Genomic DNA, 20,174 nt, shown 5'->3' on the forward strand with positions numbered 1-20,174 from the left:
CATCTCAACCAGAACATTCAGCTTTCCATAGCACTCTTTCTGACATGTCCATCCTCTGCTTAAATGCTTCCTAATATGTGCTGAATCAAGCCTTTCTTAAAATGGTACTCAAGGACTCCTCGTAATCAGATCCCCTCCTTCCGCCCTAAGAGCAGGAGTAGATCCTGTGGTGTTAAGAGACTTGGGTTCGAGGTCAAGCTGATTAGCTTGTTTGCATTTCTTGGACCTCTGTTAGCTTCAATTTTCTCATTTGTAAACTGGGATTAATAATAATACATAGCTCTCAAAATTGTTGTGGGGATCAAATGAATGAGTGCTGGTGAAAACACTCTGGAAGCAATAAACACTGTACCATGGAAGAACAGCGCAGACCTTGAGTGAACACGTGCGTGAAATGCCAGGTCCTATTCTTACTCGGATCTCACAGCACCTAGAAAGCCTATTGCAGGTTCCACCTTAGCAATAACGTAACGGAGCACACGTGGGCTAAACAGTGCATCCCAGTCACACCGCAGCCCATGGCAGAGCTGGGAGACTAACACAGTCCGTAGGGCCCTGGAGCTCGCGCCTTCCCCACCGTGCAGCCCTGCAGTCACACAGGGTGACGGTCTGATCCCGACAAAGGGGCATCCATTCGGGCTGCCAGGCTCGCTCTCCCTTTTCCGTGTTTCAGAGCACACCATGCTTATCCCTACCTCCTGCCCATACGAACCCTCCTTTCTTCCCTTCTACAGAGCCACATCCTTCACTGCCCAGTTCAACCCCCACCCCTTTCAGCAAATCTCCCTTGCCTGCAGAACCCATTTCTCGTCAGCAAATCTCGCCCAGCCATGTATTTGCGTCTTCCGTGGGCTTCCGCAGGCCAGAAGGATCTAATTGCTGTGTTTTTCAGCATTCAGCGTGATAGAAGTTGCTCGGTGAATACTTCTTGAATAAATACGTATTATCCAATTTACTATTCTTCAAACCCATTTGTATGAATCACTTGGAGCAATTGTTAAAAATACATTTCTCTGCCCTATGCTGGGCCCGCTAAATCGGCAGCTCTGGTGGTGGGTGGAGCCAGGAAATATACAGTTTAACAAGCTCCTCAGGTGATTGTTGTGGACAGGTAAGGCTGGGAAGTACTGGTCTCATTCAATGATTGGTAAGCAGGGTATACCCCTGAATCTCCTAGGAAGCTTTCAAAGCAAGCAAGGCCATTTTCACCTGCACTTGTCTCAGAGAATCTGATTCATGAAATCTAGGATTTTTTTAGAAAAACTTCTTAGGTGATTCTTATGTTTCCCTTTGCCATCCCTGCCTCAATTAAGAACCCATTTCTATTGCTTCATGTATAAGCACTGATCGGCAACCCCCCACTTCCCATCCCCCCATCCCAACCACAAAAGAGACTAAAATATTGGTGGTAAACATGGTGTCCTATAACTTTGAATCCAACACAATGCCAAGGGCATAATGGTCTTCAATGGGAAATTATTCAGTTGATTTAAAAGTTCTATTCCATTCCCTATTGCTACCCCATCTTCCACCTAACTAGCTTTTAACTCCACCATGTATCCAAACCTACTTTGTTTGAATTTACTGTGTCTTTTCATTTACCCACTTAGGTATCTTCTTACGCTGGAATCCACGTTAAGTTACTCCAGAACCTGTCCTCATCAGAATCAGCGCATTCTGATTTATTCCGGCCATTGACGTAAGCCCTACATCACTTTTGAAGCACTCCCTGGCTGCCAGTGAACCGCTGCCCTTGCCCTTGGTAATGATATATGCCCACAAGATCAATTCTACTGCAAGTGAATCACGGGTATCCCTGCGATGTGACTGATTGGACCAGCGAGGACTGCTCACCCAGAACACATCTCCCCAACAGACCTGCCCAGGTGCTTAGAATTTCTAATAAGACAACTATACAGTCCCTGACCATCAGAACAATGCAAACATAACAAGAAGGCATAGTAACACCCATAAACACTCACTAGTTTGTCCAGTTAGCTCAGAAGAAGACCACGAGAGTAGAACATGGGTTGAGTCAGCTTTGCTAGATGGGAGAGGGGAAGGGCTGATCTGCCTAGCACTTGAGGGCTAAGGGACTCTACTAAGGCTCTGTGAGATCCACGTATTTGTGACAAAGACAGGTGCTGACAAGGGCATTTGTGACAAAGACAGGTGCTGACAAGGGCAAAGATGCTTGATGAAGCTGGGAACTCATCGTGTAATGCTTTGTCTGAGAACACAGGAATGAAATAGGACACTCTGATCACTCGATTCAATTTCTAACCTCACATCCTCCCTCAACACAGTATTAATAGGCTGATACTCATTACTTGTTTGGTGTTCTCATCTTCTTATTTGCCTTCTCTCTCACTCTTCCTGTCTCTAAGATCCTTTAAACATGCTACTTTCCCTCAGGCCTTGATTTTCACTCTTCCAATTCTCCTCAAATGTGAGATGAGTTGGTAAAGAAGAGGAAAACAGGGAGCACCTGGGTGGCTCAGTCACTGAAGCAACCGACTCTTGACTTCAGCTCAGGTCACAATCTCAGGGTCATGGGATCAGGCTCTGCACGGGGCATGGAGTCTGCTTGAGATTCTCTCTCACCCTCTGCCTCTTCCCTGATCTCTCTTGTGTGCACAATCTCCCTCTCTTAAAAAAAAATTAGGAAGGGGCGCCTGGGTGGCTCAGTCTATTAAGCATCTGCCTTCGGCTCAGGTCATGATCTCAGGGTCCTGGGATCGGGCCCCGCATCGGGCTCCCTGCTCCGCGGGAAGCCAGCTTCTCCCTCTCCCACTCCCCCTGCTTGTGTTCCCTTTCTTGCTGTGTCTCTCTCTGTCAAATAAATAAATCTTTAAAAAAAAAAAATTAGGAAGACTTTTTTTTTTTTTTAAAGAAGGGGAATAAAGACTTCAATGAAGAATGCATTTGGCTGTTTTGTAGTTGATGTGTGTGTGTGTGTGTGAGAGAGAGAGAGAGAGAGAGAGAGAGAAACTGACTCATTAATTCTCTATTTTCTTTACAGAGAATTGGGATTTCACTGTATTATGTAATTATATATGAGGTTTGGATTTCTTTCTTTTCTTTCTTGTCTATCCCTCCCTTTTCCTTAAGTTGCTTTGGGTTGCAATAAAGGCCAAACAATCTGCCGTTGTGTATAATTTGCACACAAGCTGCCAAGCTGGCTGCCAGGTTTAGTCCTGATGTGATCAAGAATGGTTGAGTTACAAAGCCACTGAGAAAACCGGTTTTCTACAGGAAATAGAAATTTATTAAAATCAGACCTCCACAAATGCCCTGGCTGTTAGGCTGGCAGCTGGCCAAATCAGCCGGGCTGGGAGGGAAGGAGACCTGTGACGCGCTCTTCCAGCCCTGACTCAGGCCAGGCGGGGGGCACTGCAGGGGCCTGGAGACGCATCTGCCGGGCATACAAAAGAGCCTTCATGTGATTCCACCTAGGACACCAGAATTTTGGTCTTCTCTTTGCTTTAATTTCCAGGCTGTCTAGGGGGCGCCATTTGTGGAATCTGGACATTCAGGGGCTCCAAACTACATTTCAACTGAAATCTGATCTACTTGTAGCTTTTCCCCAGCAGGATAAAAATGTTAAGACCTTTATGGAATCTTGGGTTCTTATCGCAACAGAGTTCCTTAACTTCTGAGCCTTAGTGACCTCATCTCTGCAATGCGAACAATACTCACCCCGTGAATTGTGAACTTAAATGAAATAATGCCCAGTGACTGATAAGGACTGCTATTGTTACCTCCTCCCACCCCAGCACTGGGTGCAGAGGATGACTGGCCCTCTCTAATTACCCACCGTGTTTGGACACTGCTTCAGTGCAGGGCCCATGGGCCTGAGGTGGCACCAGCCTGACTCCCCAGCTTCTCCTCTAACTCTCCAATGCACTAACAATAGCTAACATTTACTGAAGGCTTACTTGGACCAACAATCAGTCCACCCTCTTTTAAAAAAAATTTTTTTTAAGATTTTATTTATTTGCAGGAGGGAGGGGCAGAGGGAGAAGGAGAAGCAGACACCTTGCTGAGTACGGAGCCCAACATAGGGCTCCATCCCAGGACCCTGGGATCATGACCTGAGCCAAAGGCAGATGTTTAACTCACTAACGCACCTACGTAACCCTGAGACACAGAGTTTTAAGGTAGTTTGTTACACAGCAAAAGCTAACTGATACACTATTTGATCCCTTCCTTTTGTGAGCAACTACCACCCCTTATAGATGTTAGGATAGACACAATAGGGACACTATCTCTGTGCAAAAATAGATAACCCTAGTACATAGAAAGATCGTACCTATGACTTCACTTTAGAACAAACTGGACTGACAGATTTTGGTAAAATCATGAGCTGGTGTTTTAAAGTGCAGAGATTCATATTTTTCTTAAAGTTCACATATCTCTTTTTAAATTGGAAGACAAAGTGAATTTGGAAGATTGTATCTGGATCTGAACTTCTGAAGCTTCTTGATGAAATTCAGACTTTTTTTTTCCATTTCCAAATATTTTAGTTTAGTAGTAATTGTGGCATTATTTTTGGCAAAGTGAGATAGGATATCTGTTAGCTGCTCTGACCAAAACAAGATGGCATGTTCTGGAGGTTTACTTCTTTGTAAGGTAAGTAAATGTTCAGTTTCATGTAGCTATCTCGTGAGTCTGAACATTCTTTAGATATTCTTTGAAAAGTTTCTTTTAACTTTTTCTGGTGAAATTAAGATTGTTAAAGGTAAAAAAGAATTCTTGAGATTTTCTGGTTCTCTGTACAAATCAGATTTCTTAATATGGGACCATGGCTCTGGACTTCTTTTATCCCTAAGGCAATCAACTGAGGGCCCAAGTCTGGGAGACTTAGATATAAGTCTCAAAATGTTCTCATTTATAGAGTGAAAGCAGTTCTGCAACTCAGAGCTTTTCTGACATGTCAGTCTTGAATGCTGAGTCCTCCCCACCAACTCCCCAGGGACATTGCACTTTACCACTCTTAGCTAATGATCTGAGTTGCTCTTGATCATGGAGTACCTTGTTCTCCCATCAAGGTCTCTTGGATCTAGACCTGCAGTTCGTGCTGGATGATGACATTAAGCCATCATTTTCTGGGGCCACCCTGGGTCTGACCAGCCCTGACTGCTGCTGTGTTCTAGGGCACTGTGGTCTAAGCACACCTTCGTTTATGGCATGTCAACAGACAGCCTACATCATTGAAGTCTACAAATTCTGAAATACAGAATGGGCCTAATCATCCCATTATTGATTCATTCTAAGCTATCTTATGATTGAAAAGAAATTCCTTCAAGGAGGGCTCTGTATCATGAATTTTTATATCTACTGGTTTCATGGGAAATGTTAAAAGCCTGTGTCCTAGGCCAGCCAGGATATTTGGTAATGCAACCAAGATGTAAATGCCTAGAATTCCTATAGTCTCAATTCCCTGTCTCCCATCTGAGTCAAAGTGACTTGGACATTTTTGCAAGTACAAAAATATAAAAATGTAAAATACAAATGGATATATATATATAATTACCCATTTTCTCCCTTATCAATTATTAAATGCATTTTAAAATGTGGCAAAAGATATTGAAAACTACCTATTGAATCAGCAATGAATTAAAATAATGAATGTATGGATAAATTATTAACAGGACTGACTTTAAATTTGCTAGCAGTTTTGGTTTCTAACACTGAAGACATTGACTCTTTTTGAGGTAGGCGTTTGCTCTGAAACAGAGGAATAGCATCCAGCATCACTCCCCTTTCCTGCTCTCTCCTTCTTCCACACAGAGGCGAAACACAGTGGTTAAGTCTGGAGCTTTAGCAGCTATGTTTTAATTATGAAGCAAAAGGTCTGAAGACAAAAGCCAATGCTCCAAAAATGTCAGAGTAGAAATAGAAGAAAAGCTTGATATTTGATGGCATCATTGCATAACTAGCTGGACCACTGCCAGTAACTTCCCATCTCAGGGCTCCTTGTTTTATGAGAAAAATAAGTCTCTATTTCTTTAATCCTCTAGTAGGTCTTCTGTGAGTCATAGCTGAATGTGGAAAAAAGTTTACTTCTAGTGATCACATGATATGAGAACTCAGAGTTATAACCTGGACATTTTTGAACATTAAAGTAATATCTTATTAATAGCCTTTATTGGTGACATAGATTGGAGTTTATTTTAGACTTACTATAAATTAATTATTACATATACACTTAGCCAGAACAGCATCTTAATTATGTAGTTTGACTTCGAAATGGATAGCAGCTTGTGGATACATCTGCTATATATATGACTTTAGAGAAAACATTTGTCTCTATCAGTAGAGCATCGTTAACATGAGCTAGTTGTTGAGATACATAAAAAGCCTCAGGAGATCAGATTGGATATCGCAATTGCATTGTTGAAACAGAGTTCAACTTGTAAATATAATTGTCCTTGGTCATTCGAGTGGTCACTTTTCATTTCAATTCTAGTCTGGTCTCTAGAACTTAAAAGTGAGATGGAGAGACAGAAAGAGGGTTTGGACATTCAGGCCATGACAAAAAGCAAAAAAGGCTGGAGCTGGTTAGTACAGATAGTAGGAGAGTATGGAACTCTTAAAATTAGCCTTCAGATCTATTAAGGGATACTGTTCAGAAAATGAAAACCAGCTGTTCTCCATCTTTTATGATGAAAACCTCAAATCAAGTAGGCTTATGCTTTTGTATCTGGGAATCAGATTAGCCAAAAAGAACTCCCTCTTGAAAGGTGAATATTGAATATTCCTCCTGGGATTGAATATTTGGGTAAGATTTAGATCTCACTCTCGGGAGACAGTGGCTTAAATTTAATTCTGGGACTCCCAAAACAAAACAAAACAAAAAGATAATTAAATTCTGGTTCTCTTTATACCCTTTGTTAATAAATAAGCAGAGATGCCTAGGACAGGGTCTCCTGCGATCCCCCACCCCACCCAGCAATGCTTGGCATTTACTCTTTAGGGACAACCATGGCCAGTAGGTGAGAAGCCAGAAGGCAAAAGGCTCTCTAGGTGGAGGACTGACCCTGGAGCCTTCTGGCTTTCTGCCAGCCCCCAGAGAAATTCCTCCTTCCCTCAGGTAGGAGGCAAAGCAGCTCTCAGTGGATGCACGATGTCTGGAAGTCATTAAACAAAAACCTGAGCTTTACTGTTCTCTCTTTGTACTCATTCTCATCTACAAGAGGGTGGTGTCTGTGTGGTCCTGCCTGAAGGCAGTGGTGAGGATTGACGGATTTCTTCAGGAGGTTGGTTCTACAATTTTATCAATGTGCATAATGTGTAAGCTCTGGGTCATTTTCCTCTTAGTAAACCTTTCCCAGCACTGAGTAAACAACTTCCTGGGAAGGGAAAACAAAATATTCCTGCTTTTATAAAATGTTCATGTGCCATGCAAGCCTTTAAAAGCATAGTAAGATATCTGGTGCCTGGCTTCTAGGGAAGTCCAGGCACCTCAGTTAGAGTATAGAAAATAGCAGCTAACTGGCGCCATCTGGAGGGAAAGAAGAGTCTAAACAAAAAGGCGAAATTTAAAAACCTAACTCGGGTTCTAATGACAAAATCCAAACATTATAGGAAATTTTCAAAAAATGGAATTTCCTGTTCCTTTTCTCCTGTCTTCTCTGAAAGCACCTGGCTTATCACAAGGAGGCTGGGACTCATGTTCACACAGGACCTCAAATTTAGACTTGACATCTCTCTTCAAATTAGGCTGTGTACTCAGTCATGGGGCTTCATTATAAAATGAGGCCAACCCCCAGTGGCACCACTTGCACCATGTTAATCATATTAGAAATAAATCTTGGAATTATATTGTGTCACAAAGTGTCAACCACTGATAATTTACATCAAAATCACCTGGGTATTTCATAAAACTGCCGATTTATTAGGCTTTCTGAATATGAATTTCTTTCACACTTCATTAGAACAATTACTGGGAGGAAGTAAAATGTGCTTTTATTTTATCAAACATATATATGGCACTTACTATGGGTTAGGCACTGTTCTTTTTTTTTTTTTTAAAGATTTTATTTATTTATTTGACAGAGCAAGAGAGCACAAGCAAGGGGAGCAGTAGAAAGAGAGGGAGAAGCAGGCTCCCCACCACGCAGGGAGCCTGATGCAGGGCTCGATCCCAGGACTCTGGGGTCATGACCTGAGCTGAAGGCAGACACTTAACCATCTGAGCCACCCAGGTGCCCCTGGGTTAGGCACTGTTCTAAGCACTTTACAAATATTAATGTACTGATGTATTAGGTCTTCTCAACAACTATAGGAACCTAGGTGTCATTATTATCCATCCTTGACTGATTAGGAAACCAAGATGCAGGAAGGTTAAGTAATTTGCCCAAGGTTACAAGGCTAAGTAAGTATATGACAGAGTCAGGCTTTTTTTTTTTTCCCCTTTGTTTAAGGAAAACACTTCTATTTTGGCTTTCATGTATTTTTAGTATATTTTTTCTGTTTACATCCCAAAGTAGAAAATATGAATATAACTATAGCTGGGTAATGAATGCAGTCTGATATGTTAGGAAATGTTCTCATTGCCTTGAATAAAGAGAAATAGCAAATAGTCACAGTAATTAACAGATAGTAAATATTCACTACGTCCTATGCTCTGTTATAAGTAATACATCTTATTTAATTCTTTTGAAAACTCTAGAGATAGGTAAAACTGTAACAAATAGGTTAAAAGCAAAAGAATAGGGGCACCTGGGTGGCTCAGTTGGTTAAGCCTTCGGCTCAGGTCATGATCCTGGGATCGAGCCCCATGTGGGGCTCCCTGCTCAGTGGGGAGCCTACTTCTCCCTCTCCCTCTTCAGCTCCCCCTGCTTGTGCTCTCTCCCTCTCTCTCTCCCTCTGTCAAATAAATAAATAAAATCTTTTTTTAAAAAAAGCAAAAGAACAGAAAAAGATATACCATGTTAATATTAATCAGAAGAAAACTGGACTGGCTATATGATTATCAGACAAAGTAGATTTCAAAGCAAAGAAAATAATTTCATAATGATAAATGGGCCTGTTCATCAAGAAGACACAATAACCTTAAATGTTTTCAAAACTAACAACAAAGATTCAAAATACACAAAGCAAAAACTGATAGAACTGATGGGAGAAATAGGTTAACCTACAGTTTCAGAGAGCTCAACACATCTCTCTCAATAACTGATAGAACAAGCAGAGAGAAAATCAGTGAAGATGCAGAAAACTTGAACAACACAATCAACCAGTTTGACCTAACTGACATTTTTTTAAAAGACTTTATTTATTTATTTGAAAGAGAGAGAGCAGGAGCGGGGAGGAGCAGGAGAAGCAGGTTCCCCACTGAGCAGGGAACCCCATGCGGGGCTCCATCCCAGGACCCTGGGATCATGGCCTGAGCAGAAGGCAGACGCTTAACCAACTGAGCCACCCAGGCGCCCTTGGATAACTGATTTTTGACAAAGGTACTAAGATAATTCACTGGAGGAAGGATAGTCTTTCAACAAATGTTGCTGGGACAACTGAATATCCATATGGGAAGACATGAATGCAGGAAGGGAGGGAGGGAGGAAAAAGGGAGGTAGCAAGAAAGGGAGGAATGGATGGAGGAAAAAGAAGGGAGGATGGAGGAAGGAAAGAAAAGAGACAGGAAAGAAGGAAGGAAGGGGCGAGAGAGAGAAACACATACAAACTTTGATCCATTCCTTTTACCACATACAAACATTAACTCAAAATGGATCATAGACCTAAATAGATAATATAAAACTATAAAATTTCTACAAGAAATAATAAAAGAAAATCTTTGTAATCTTGGATTAGGCAAGAATTTCTTAGATACAACATCAAAAACACAATCTATACAAGAAAAAAATCGGTAAATTGGATTTTATCAAAACTAAAAACTTCTATTCTTTGAAAGAACTGTTAAGACAATGAAAAGACAAGTGGCAGACTAGTCACTAGTTTGCAAATTTTCTATCTGTAAATCATTTATCTGATAAAGGATTTGTATCCAGAATACAGAAAGAACTCTCAAAACTTAGTAATACAAAAACAACCAACCCAGTAACAAATGGACAAAAGCTTTCAATAGATATTTCATCAGAAAAGACAGAAGGATGACAAATAGGTACATGATAAGATGCTCATCATCACAGGCATTAGGGAAATGCAAATTAAAATGGGATGCCACTTCACATCCTTTAGAATGACCAACACTTAAAAGACTGATCATACCAAGTGTTGGCCAAAATGCGAAGGAATTCTCATACACTGCTAGTGGGAATGTAAAATTGTAAAATTCCTTTGGAAAATAGTTTGGCAATCTCCTAAAAACTTATGCACCATATGATCCAGCCATTTACACGAATGTTCGTATCATCTAGCTTAATCTTCTATTGTTGCATAATAAATTCCCACAAATTTAACAGCTTAAAAACAACACACATTTGTTATTTTGTAGTCCAGGCATGGCCTAGCTGGGTGCTCAGGATCTCACAAAGCTGAAATCAAGGTGTTAGCCATGCTGCATTCCTTTCTGGGAGTCAGGTCTTTTCCAAACTCACACAATTATTGAAAGATTCAATTTCTTGCAGTTGGAGGGCCAAGGTCCCTATTTTTTTGCTGGCTGTCACCCAGGAGCTACTCTCAGCTCCTAGAGGTTGCAGGCAGTCCCTGGCCGTGCAGCCCTTTTTTACAATATGACAGCTTATGTCCTCAAAGCCAGCAGAAGAAACTCTGTCTGCTAAGATGGAGTCTTAGGTAATGTAACATAATGACAGCAATGACTATCCAATCACCTTTGTCATATTCTATTGGCTAGAAATAAGTCATAGGTTTTATTCACACTCATGGGGAGGGGATCATACAAGGGCATGACTCACTGTTGGTAATCTGCAGGTAGATCTGCCACACCAGCTTTTATATTTATAAAAGTCTCAAGTTGGAAACAACTCAAATGCCCATCAACAGGGGAAAGGATAAATAAATTGTGGTATATCTATACAGTGGAATACTACATGACAATAAAAATAAAAGAATAACATATACAAAGCATGGGCGCCTGGGTGGCTCAGTTGGTTAAGCGACTGCCTTTGGCTCAGGTCGTGATCCTGGAGTCCCAGGATCGAGTCCCACATCGGGCTCCCCACTCAGTGGGGAGTCTGCTTCTCCCTCTGATCCTCTTCCCCTCTCATGCTCTCTCTCACTCTCTCTCTCTCAAATAAATAAAATCTTTAAAATATATATATATATAAAGCATGAATCAATCTCAAAATAATGCTGAGTGGAAGAAGCTAGGCAAAAACAAGTATTTACAGTATGATTCTATTTACATAAAAATGTAGAAAATTCACAATAATCTATAATGACAGGAAGCATATCAGTGATTGCCTGGAAATGAGAAGTGAAGGCAGGAAGTGCCCGGGCAGAAGAGAGGTATTACAAAGAGGTATGAGGAAACTTTGGGGGGTGACAGATGGGTTCACAATCTTAATAGTAGTGATGATTACATGAGTGTCAGAATTTATCAAATTGGACACTTTAAATAGTTCAATTTATTGTATGTCAATCATACCTTACTAAAGCTGTTTTAAAAAATCTAGCATCTTTTTTCAGAATCAACTCTTTCAAGGTATTCCTGCTTATTAATAAAAGCTTCCCTTTTTGTCACTTTAAAATTCACCAATTTGCTAAATTTTTCAAGTTTATTTTTTAACAGCGCAGATTCTATGACAGTGAAACAGGAGCTTTTGTATGAGGTGGAGGATTTGTGGCAACTGTTGGTATGTGGGTCCTACATTATGAAATATCTCTGAGTCTGGATTACACAAACAGAAAATTTCAATATAGTATAACTGTACACATACATACACATATGCAGGAGAGGAATAGAGAGAGAGACAGACCGAGACACCCCAGCCTCGGGTGGGTCTGAGGCATGCAGAGAAGATTTTATGGAAATGGTGAATTACACTTTAAGAGATGAATAGGAGTTAGTCAAGTGAAGAAGGGAAAAGGCATCCCAGATAGAGAAAGTGGCATAAGCAAAGGCAGGGGAGAGCATGTTACATGTGGAGAGGCATACAGAGTTTGGTAACATTAAGCACAATGTGGGAAGTTGTGGTGGATGAGGTTGGAGAGGGTGGGTGATTTGGACATTCTCTAATAAGAGGAGATTCTCTGTCGAATTTTAGGAAAGTGAATGATGTCCTTAAAGAAAAGTATAATCCCGCCTATTTATTAAAAGGGCTTCATAATATAAAGTAATGGTAAGAACAGGAATGAGAAGATGGATTTGAGACATCTAAAAGATAATATTGCAAGTCTTGGTGATCAATTGACCATAAGTGAAAAAGAGAAGTCTATAGTGATCCCCAAGTTTTTATCTTGTGATTGTTCCATTAACTGAAAAAGAAACACGAGAGACAGAAGGTAGAGGAGGAGAAATGAGTTTAAACCGGGCATGTTGAGTTTCAGATGCATGGGGGATGTTGAAGTGAAGATGCCTTTAAAGGCAGGTAGAAAAAAGGTCAGGGAATGACAGTATGTGTGGGAGGTAAAACTCTGACAGTGGCAACATTTTTCAAGAAGAATGTATAGAGAAGAGCATTGGGCTGGAACCCAAAAGAATCTTTCACCAAGGGCCAGAGATGGAAGGGAAATTCCTATTGAAGACCCAGAACGAATGGCCAGAGTTATAGTGAAGGTAATTAAATAAACTATCCTGTTCTACTGATTAATGTCTCTATTCCAAAAATGTGTTCTCTACCCGTCCTTCCCCCATCACCCACTTTTACCCCCAGGTCTTCTGGTTGCAAGAAAATAAAGCAACAAACATAAGTTCTTTGAAGAAAGAGATTAAATGAAAAGAATAAAGTACAATATATGACAGCTGATATCAAGGAAATATTTTTGGTTGACTGTCATGATCCCTTTTGGGTTTAATTTCTTGGTGACTGCTGTATATCTGTTGACAATCTACGTGTTTGTCCTCCTAGAAAACCACAAGAGAAGAGTCAGAGGCCCAGCCTCCATCAGTGTGACCATCCGTAAAATGCCTCTTTCGACCACATTCTATAATTTCATTGAGGTATTGGATGGGCCATTCACAATGGTACTTTTTATTGGGTATAAAAATAACTCTGATTGTTATCAAGTTGGGCGGGATCATGAAGCTGGCTCTTCTCTGTGTTTTGGCATTGACAAAAGGAGGGGAAAATCTGGGATAGCTGCTAGAACTTTGTGGTTCTGGCTGTGGAGGAGAATGAAAGTGTTAGGCACTACCATCACTTGGGGCCTTATTGTCTGAACTACCACAGGCAGACTTGAAGACATCTAGCTAGCCAGGGAAGTGTCCAGACGCCAGAGTACATACAACAACTTTTTCTTTTTTCATAGGAAGTAAAATCAGTTTCTTTAGAAATGAGGGAGAGACCTATTTAACAACTAGATCCAAGGTCAGGCATCTATCTATGTCTCTATAGAGCTAACATATTTATATGTATACATATTTATGGTGTTTGCGGGAAGAGATGTGTGTATAGGTAGGTGGCCTCAAAACAAGCCTCTTCAAAGGTGAGGCAATAAACATTAAAAATGCGAGATAGAAGTGATCAACAATATTGAATATAGCCTAGAGGTCCAGTAAGATAAGGTAGCTATTGTAGTTTGGCAATATGGAAGTCTTCGGTGATCCTAGTGAATTTTAATCAAGTAATATAAGCAGAAGACAGATTTTATTGTGCAGTGGAATGCAAATGGGAAGTGAACCTACGAAATAAAGATGGCAAATGATAGACTGTTATCAATAAACATAACTGAGAAAATATGAATAATATAGTGTTTGCTTTTGTTTTTTAAAGATTTTATTTTTAATCTCTACACCCAGCATGGGGCTCAAACTTACAACCCTGAGATCAAGAGTCCCATGTTCCACCAATTGAGGCAGCCAGGTGCCCCTGAATAATATAGTGCTGAGGGAAGTAGAAATATAGGGTCAAAGGTAGAGACATATTTTAAAATAGGAGAGACCCGAGTACATTTTCAGGTTGAGACAATGCAGCAAAAAGAGAGGAAGAAAATAAAGATATGAGAATATGAGGGGATAAGGTCCAAGAGGAAACAGAACATGTTTTCTGGGAGAAAACAGAAGAGGAACATTGGTAGATGGATGACATCTCAGCCCCTGAATATGGAGGAAACATGACACTAAACCAGGCAGATGTAGACATCTGTAAAGATCCCTCTCTTTGGTTAATGTCCAGCCTTTGAAGCTCCCGAGTGCTCCCCTCCTATCCCAGCCTCTTCCTGACTCATATCCTGCCCCTGCCTGCAAAAACTTGCATCCCATAGCCTAACAACTCTGGGTGTAATACCATTGATTGAAATGCCACAATGAATACCCCAAATTTGGTTAACTTAGCTTCAAACAATGAAGTAGAGGCTCAAAAAGTTCAAAGAAACATATTCACTGATTTGTACTTATATTTTTAATGTGTACTTGACATGAGAGCATGAGGCCAACTTCAAAAAAAATGGAATCCAAGTTCCAAAGTTGCCTCATGAAGCCAAGCTGTGGTTTTAAATCCTGGAGCATCAGGCTGAATCTTCTAAAACATCTATATCAAGAGTGTTGGTCCAGGCGACCAGGTCTTCTGCTTCTTCTTCCCATGACTCATTTGCATTATCATCATTTGGTAAAGCTACACTCCTCCACCTCTCCTTTGTTCTACCAGTCTTCATGACAATATCCATTTCAGTCTGTGAGTCAGCAAAATTTTGAACTATAAGAGGAAATATAAAAAAAAATTAATAGACATGGCAGGGAACACAATAAAAAGAGATGTGTTCCTGCATTTCTGGGATAGAGCCTAAGATCAGGTAGTGAATGCAAGCAACTTTTTAAAACTCTCTAAATTTTACATTTTGCAATTACTTTGTCATAAATCATTCCTTCCATTCTGGTCAGTCTTCTTTATGCTTTGTTAGTTCATTCATCTAATGTGTAATTACTGAGTCCCCACCAAGCACCGGTAGGCGTGGAAGGGAAACAGCATCTGAGAGTGCTTCAGCTGCACAAGGGTGGAACTGTTGTGTGTAAGTGAAAACAGGCTTGGATTTTGACAGAGGAGGGGCACTTTGCTGAACAGAGAAGGGCAAAGAACGAAGGTATGAGCACTCTAGACTGAGAACACAGCACATACCAAGGCACAAAGGTATAAGAGGACTTGACAGGTTTGGAGGTAATCAGAGTTGACACATCAGCATTTATGCTGAGCCAACTGCTGTGCTAAGCAGTCTACGTGGATAATATTATTTAACTTAGATACGACCCTTGTGACAGGTAGGTATTACTATCCTTATTTTATAGATGAGGAAGTTGAGACTGAGTGACCTACAGTAACTTGTCCAAGGACACCCAGCTAATAAGAATTGATTCCAGGTCCATCAGATCCCAAATCCCTGGGTTACAGTGGAGAGTTGGGTGGGGCTGGCTAGTTAGGCTGAGGCCAGATTAGGAAAGCCTCCTATATCTAGCAAAAAAGATTCATCGTTTTCTATAGGTCTTGTAAATAGGGAAATAAACTAATTATATTTAAAGGAAGAATATAGATATAGTATCTATATTGCTCAGTATTTCTACCCAGCATGGGGAACTTGTTTTTTGGGTATGTTTAACCCTAATCATGCTATTTATGTTTTGCTACAGTTGCCACCTAATTCATTGCCTAGTAAGGGATCCAGGACAAATTCTGTTGTCTCATATGTTTATTTCCCCAATTACATATCCAATAAACCTTGTAATATTCATTGCCTTCTAGTTGTGCTATGGACAAGGGTTATGAGTAAATTGTTTTCTTGGTCTCTTTGTTTTATAGAAAGACTTGTAGAGAGCTATGAGTTTAGACAACTGCCCTTATCCTAGGAGAATCTTGAGGTCTCCAACGATTGAGTTTTTAGTTTTGTATTTTAATATTTACCTCTAGCTTTCATTAGTTTAACTGTAAATTCTGTCTTTCCCTTGAGAAAACCTACTTTATTTTCTATGAACACATCATTGATAGACTAACTCCAGTCCTTTTTAACCAGGTTTAGACTGTTCTGAATTTACATGTTTTGGGGTATGAGCGCTTCAGAGCCCAATTCAAACCAGTTTAAACAATAGGCAAATGTCTTAATCTCACAGAAGAGGAAAATCAGAGGTAGGGCAGAACTGAATGATCCAGTGACTCAACAATATCATAAGGGACCAGTTCTTTCCACTGATCTGCTTTCCCATCTTTGGGGTTGTTTTCATCTTCAGACTCATAGCAAGAGAGCTGTAGCCATTCTAGTACTCACATCAGACATGGCAACATCCAGAGGAAAAAAAGGGGTCTTTCTCTCCAGAGTCTCATTTTTAAGAGTAGGAAAACCACCCCCTGAAACCCTCAGCATACTTCCTCTCAGGCAGAATTGTGTCACACGCTGCTCCTAAGCAAGTTCCTGGCAAGGAAAATGGGATTACCATGATGGGCTGACAGCAGTTGTTGGCCAGGAATGAATGCTGAAAGTCAATCACTTTGACCATTTGCCCTCTAGCTTCTGCTCTGTTAAAAACAAGAACTAACAAACAAAAACAAAAAAAAAAACCACCAAAAACCAAAAAAAAACCCCAAACTATAAAAACCTCCTCAGAAGCATAAAAAGAAATTCTGGCTAGAGTAGTTGACCATAATGTAAAACAAATATAAAAATATTTCCTTATGACACAGAAAAAATATTATTTTGAACTTCCTTCCTCCAGAAAATCTTAAGTATTATAAATCCCTCCAAGAAACCTTGGATTTACTAGTTGGAATCAATACTAAAGATGGGAATTCTGTTACTATGTTAACAAAATAACTTCTGAAAGCACAAACACTAATTGCCGTAGAGTTTGTATGCCTTTCTGGGGATGGATTCTGGAAACTCATATATATATATATATTTTTTAATCTGAAAATAATTTAATTGGTAAAGGTATTAAAATTTATTCTGGGGCGCCTGGGTGGCTCAGTCGTTAAGCGTCTGCCTTCGGCTCAGGTCATGATTCCAAGGTCCTGGGATTGAGCCCCACATCGGGCTCTCTGCTCCGCGGGAAGCCTGCTTCTCCCTCTCCCAGTCCCCCTGCTTGTGTTCCTGCTCTTGCTAACTCTGTCTCTGTCAAATAAATAAATAAAATCTTAAAAAAAAAAAAATTTATTCTGACTGGTGAGCTCTGATTATTGCCAAATGGTTTATATCCATTCACTTCTGTGTCAGTCTGGGTTCAGTTAGGAAAACAGAGGCACTATAGCTAATACAAGAATGAGGAGTTTAATATAGAAAATAGGGATTACACAGGTGTGGGGAGATGCAGGGGAGTGAAAGTCTGGAAGGCTACAGCTGGAGAACTGGAAAAGCAGTCACTACCTACTTTAGCCTGATGTGGAAAAACCAGTTCATGGGGCAGTGCAAGGAGCTGTCACACCTAGCCACCCAAAGTGGGACAAAAATTGAGAGTTCATGGAAATATTTGTGAATCCATTGTATCTGTAAAGTGGGAGTTTGTGAAGAGTTGCATGAAATTGCAGTCTGAGGAAACTGCCAATTTCTCAGGAATTAACGGCCTCTGCCTCCCTTCTACCTCCTAAATCTTTGATGTATTTTTCTCATTAGCAAACTAGGATATGCTAACCCCCTCTACAAAAGAGGAGCACAGAGTTCATTCCTTTTTCAACCGAGTCATGCTTCCCTTTCATATGCTGTATAAGCTCACTATTTCGACATAATAAGCAACCACAACATCTCGGCGGTGAGCATTTGTCCATATCACATGTTTGCAGGTCCACCAGAGATTGGCTTATCTGGGCTGGGGGTGGCTGGGGAGCTTATCTGGGGAAGCCCGGCTCTATGGCTCTCATCTTCCTCTGTGACCCAAAGGCTAGTCCAGGCATGCTCTTGTGATGGTGGCAGACGTGAAAAAGAGCAAGCCAAATTGCGCAAGCTGTTCCCAAACTCCGGGCATACCATACCCACCAACAGTCCAGTGATCAAAACAAGTCACATGGCAAAATTCAAAGTCAAGGGTCAAGGGAGTATATTTTGCCTATGGAGGTGGAACAGGATAGTGAATATTTCTTTTGTTCTTTTTTAAAGATTTATTTATTTATTTTGGGGGGAGAGAGAGAGAGAGAGTGAGTGTGTTGTTTAGGGTATGAGTGGGAGAGTGGGAAGAGACGTTACTGAAAAGGCAGATAGACATTAGAGCATTAAGGACTTTGCCATGTCAAAGAGTATAAATTTTATCCTGAACGAAATGGAGAACAAAGGATTTTAGACTCAGAAAAACATAAGCAGATGTGAGCTGTAGAAAGAAGTCTGACAAAGCATGAGCAGGAATTATTGTAATCATCAACTCAACCAAAAGATCTTTTCCCCTCGTACAGATGTGAGGGTGTGGAGAGGACAGAGTTTGCAGAGAGCAGAGAGTTCATGGAGGAAGCAGAGTCTGGCTGGAAAAGGCAACGTTTCTCACCAAGGCTTGCAGGTACCCTGAAATGCAGAAGGCGGCAGAGTGGAATAGAGAGGATTGAGGCTGGTCAGTCAGATGAGGGAGTCTAAGTGGTACACCAAACCAGGAAGGAGGAAGAAAAGTAGAATCTGAGCTGGGGAAATGCAAGTCAGAATAATGGAAACAGGGCTCTTGGAAAACCACTGAATGAAGGCTGCTGCCTCTGCCTGCCATGTCTATGCTCTTGTGTTTGAAGGACAGGGGGTCAGTGAAATGTGATAACTAGGACTTCTAGTCCTTTCCTATTCACAAAGAATGTTTACATACATGGAGTCACTTAGTCACAAGAATCCTATGTGTTAGGGCAGAATATTAGGTACTAGTATTTACTGAACATCTTCTATGTACTCAGTACTGGCTGAAGATGCAGAAACTGAAACTCAGAGGTTAAATGCCTTTCTCATAACTGCACAGACCTGGTATCTAAACGCAAGTTCTCTGACCCCAAATGTCTTGCTTTCCCCTCTATACTAGCTGATTTCTATTATAAGTTACCAACTTTCTTCCTGCTCAAGACCCTCCCTCAACTTATCCCAAGTATTTTTTTTTTAAGATTATATTTATTTATTGAGAGAGAGAGTGAGAGCAAGGGAACACAAGCAGGGGGAATGGCAGAGGGAGAGGGAGAAGCAGGCTCTCCCTGATGTGGGGCTCAATCCCAGGAGGCCAGAATCATGACCTGAGCCAAAGGCAGACACTTAAGCGACTGAGCCACCCAGGTATCCCCCAAATATTTCTTTAAAAAACATTAATTTTAAAAAAATCACCAAAAACAATTCAACCAACATTATTCCTTTCTTCTCAGCCATATTGCATATATCTCTGAGTCTACAGTGATCTTTAGGGATCAGTTTATTTGGTGTTTTTCTTGTTTTGAATGCCTTTATACACCTGGAAACTTAGCCTTAGATTTTTTTTTTTTAAAAGATTTTATTTATTTATTTGAGACAGAGAGAATGAGAGACAGAGAGCATGAGAGGGAGGAGGGTCAGAGGGAGAAGCAGACTCCCCACCGAGCAGGGAGCCCGATGCGGGACTCGATCCAGGGACTCCAGGATCATGACCTGAGCCGAAGGCAGTCGCTTAACCAACTGAGCCACCCAGGCGCCCCTATCCTTAGATTTTCAAATTGTACATTAACCTATTAAAGGGTGGTGAGCTTCAAAGCGTAAGTAATTCAATTTTTTTCCAAGTTCCAATTCCTATGTAAATAATTTACTGAATTTATTTGGTTAGTCAGAAAGAGTTAAAGCAACCTTAGAAGGAGAACACAAGATTAGGCCTCACAGATTTATATTTATCTGAACTGAAAAAAATTTACATCTATTATTATGACTAATACTTTAGTTCTAAAAACAAAGCAAAACAAATAGGCTGAACTCAATGTACTTGGAGTTGGGCAGAGATGAAATCTTTCAGTTGGATAATTGACTTTGGAAGGCCTTCTACTTTCTCTAGCCAGCCGAGCCATGGAAGCAGCATACCTAGAATGAAGAAAAGAAGTCATCTAAATTTCCAAGTGAATTCTGGGAAGTGTACATTACTTTTGAGAAAGATGAGGCAAACATATTAAATCAGACAGACAAGCAGAGTAGCGGGGTTT

General features: G+C 40.7%; 1 protein-coding gene across 1 annotated transcript in view; it reads right to left on the minus strand.

Moving 5' to 3' along the window:
- Window positions 1-14,471: 14,471 nt before the first annotated feature.
- Window positions 14,472-20,174, minus strand: part of LOC123859532 (inactive tyrosine-protein kinase transmembrane receptor ROR1) — a 478,330-nt gene continuing 472,627 nt past the window's right edge. The window contains exons 14-15 of the mRNA XM_054512827.2: window positions 19,961-20,055; window positions 14,472-14,780 (exon numbers count right to left, since the gene is read on the minus strand). Of these exons, the coding sequence (XP_054368802.1) occupies window positions 14,593-14,780; window positions 19,961-20,055 (283 nt within the window). The 3' untranslated portion in view covers window positions 14,472-14,592. The remainder of the gene's footprint in view (window positions 14,781-19,960; window positions 20,056-20,174) is intronic.

This window comes from Mirounga angustirostris, unplaced genomic scaffold, assembly GCF_029215605.1.
Source record: "Mirounga angustirostris isolate CCGP_5_RB_7025 unplaced genomic scaffold, mMirAng1.0.hap1 SCAF_4, whole genome shotgun sequence".
Taxonomy (NCBI): domain Eukaryota; kingdom Metazoa; phylum Chordata; class Mammalia; order Carnivora; family Phocidae; genus Mirounga; species Mirounga angustirostris.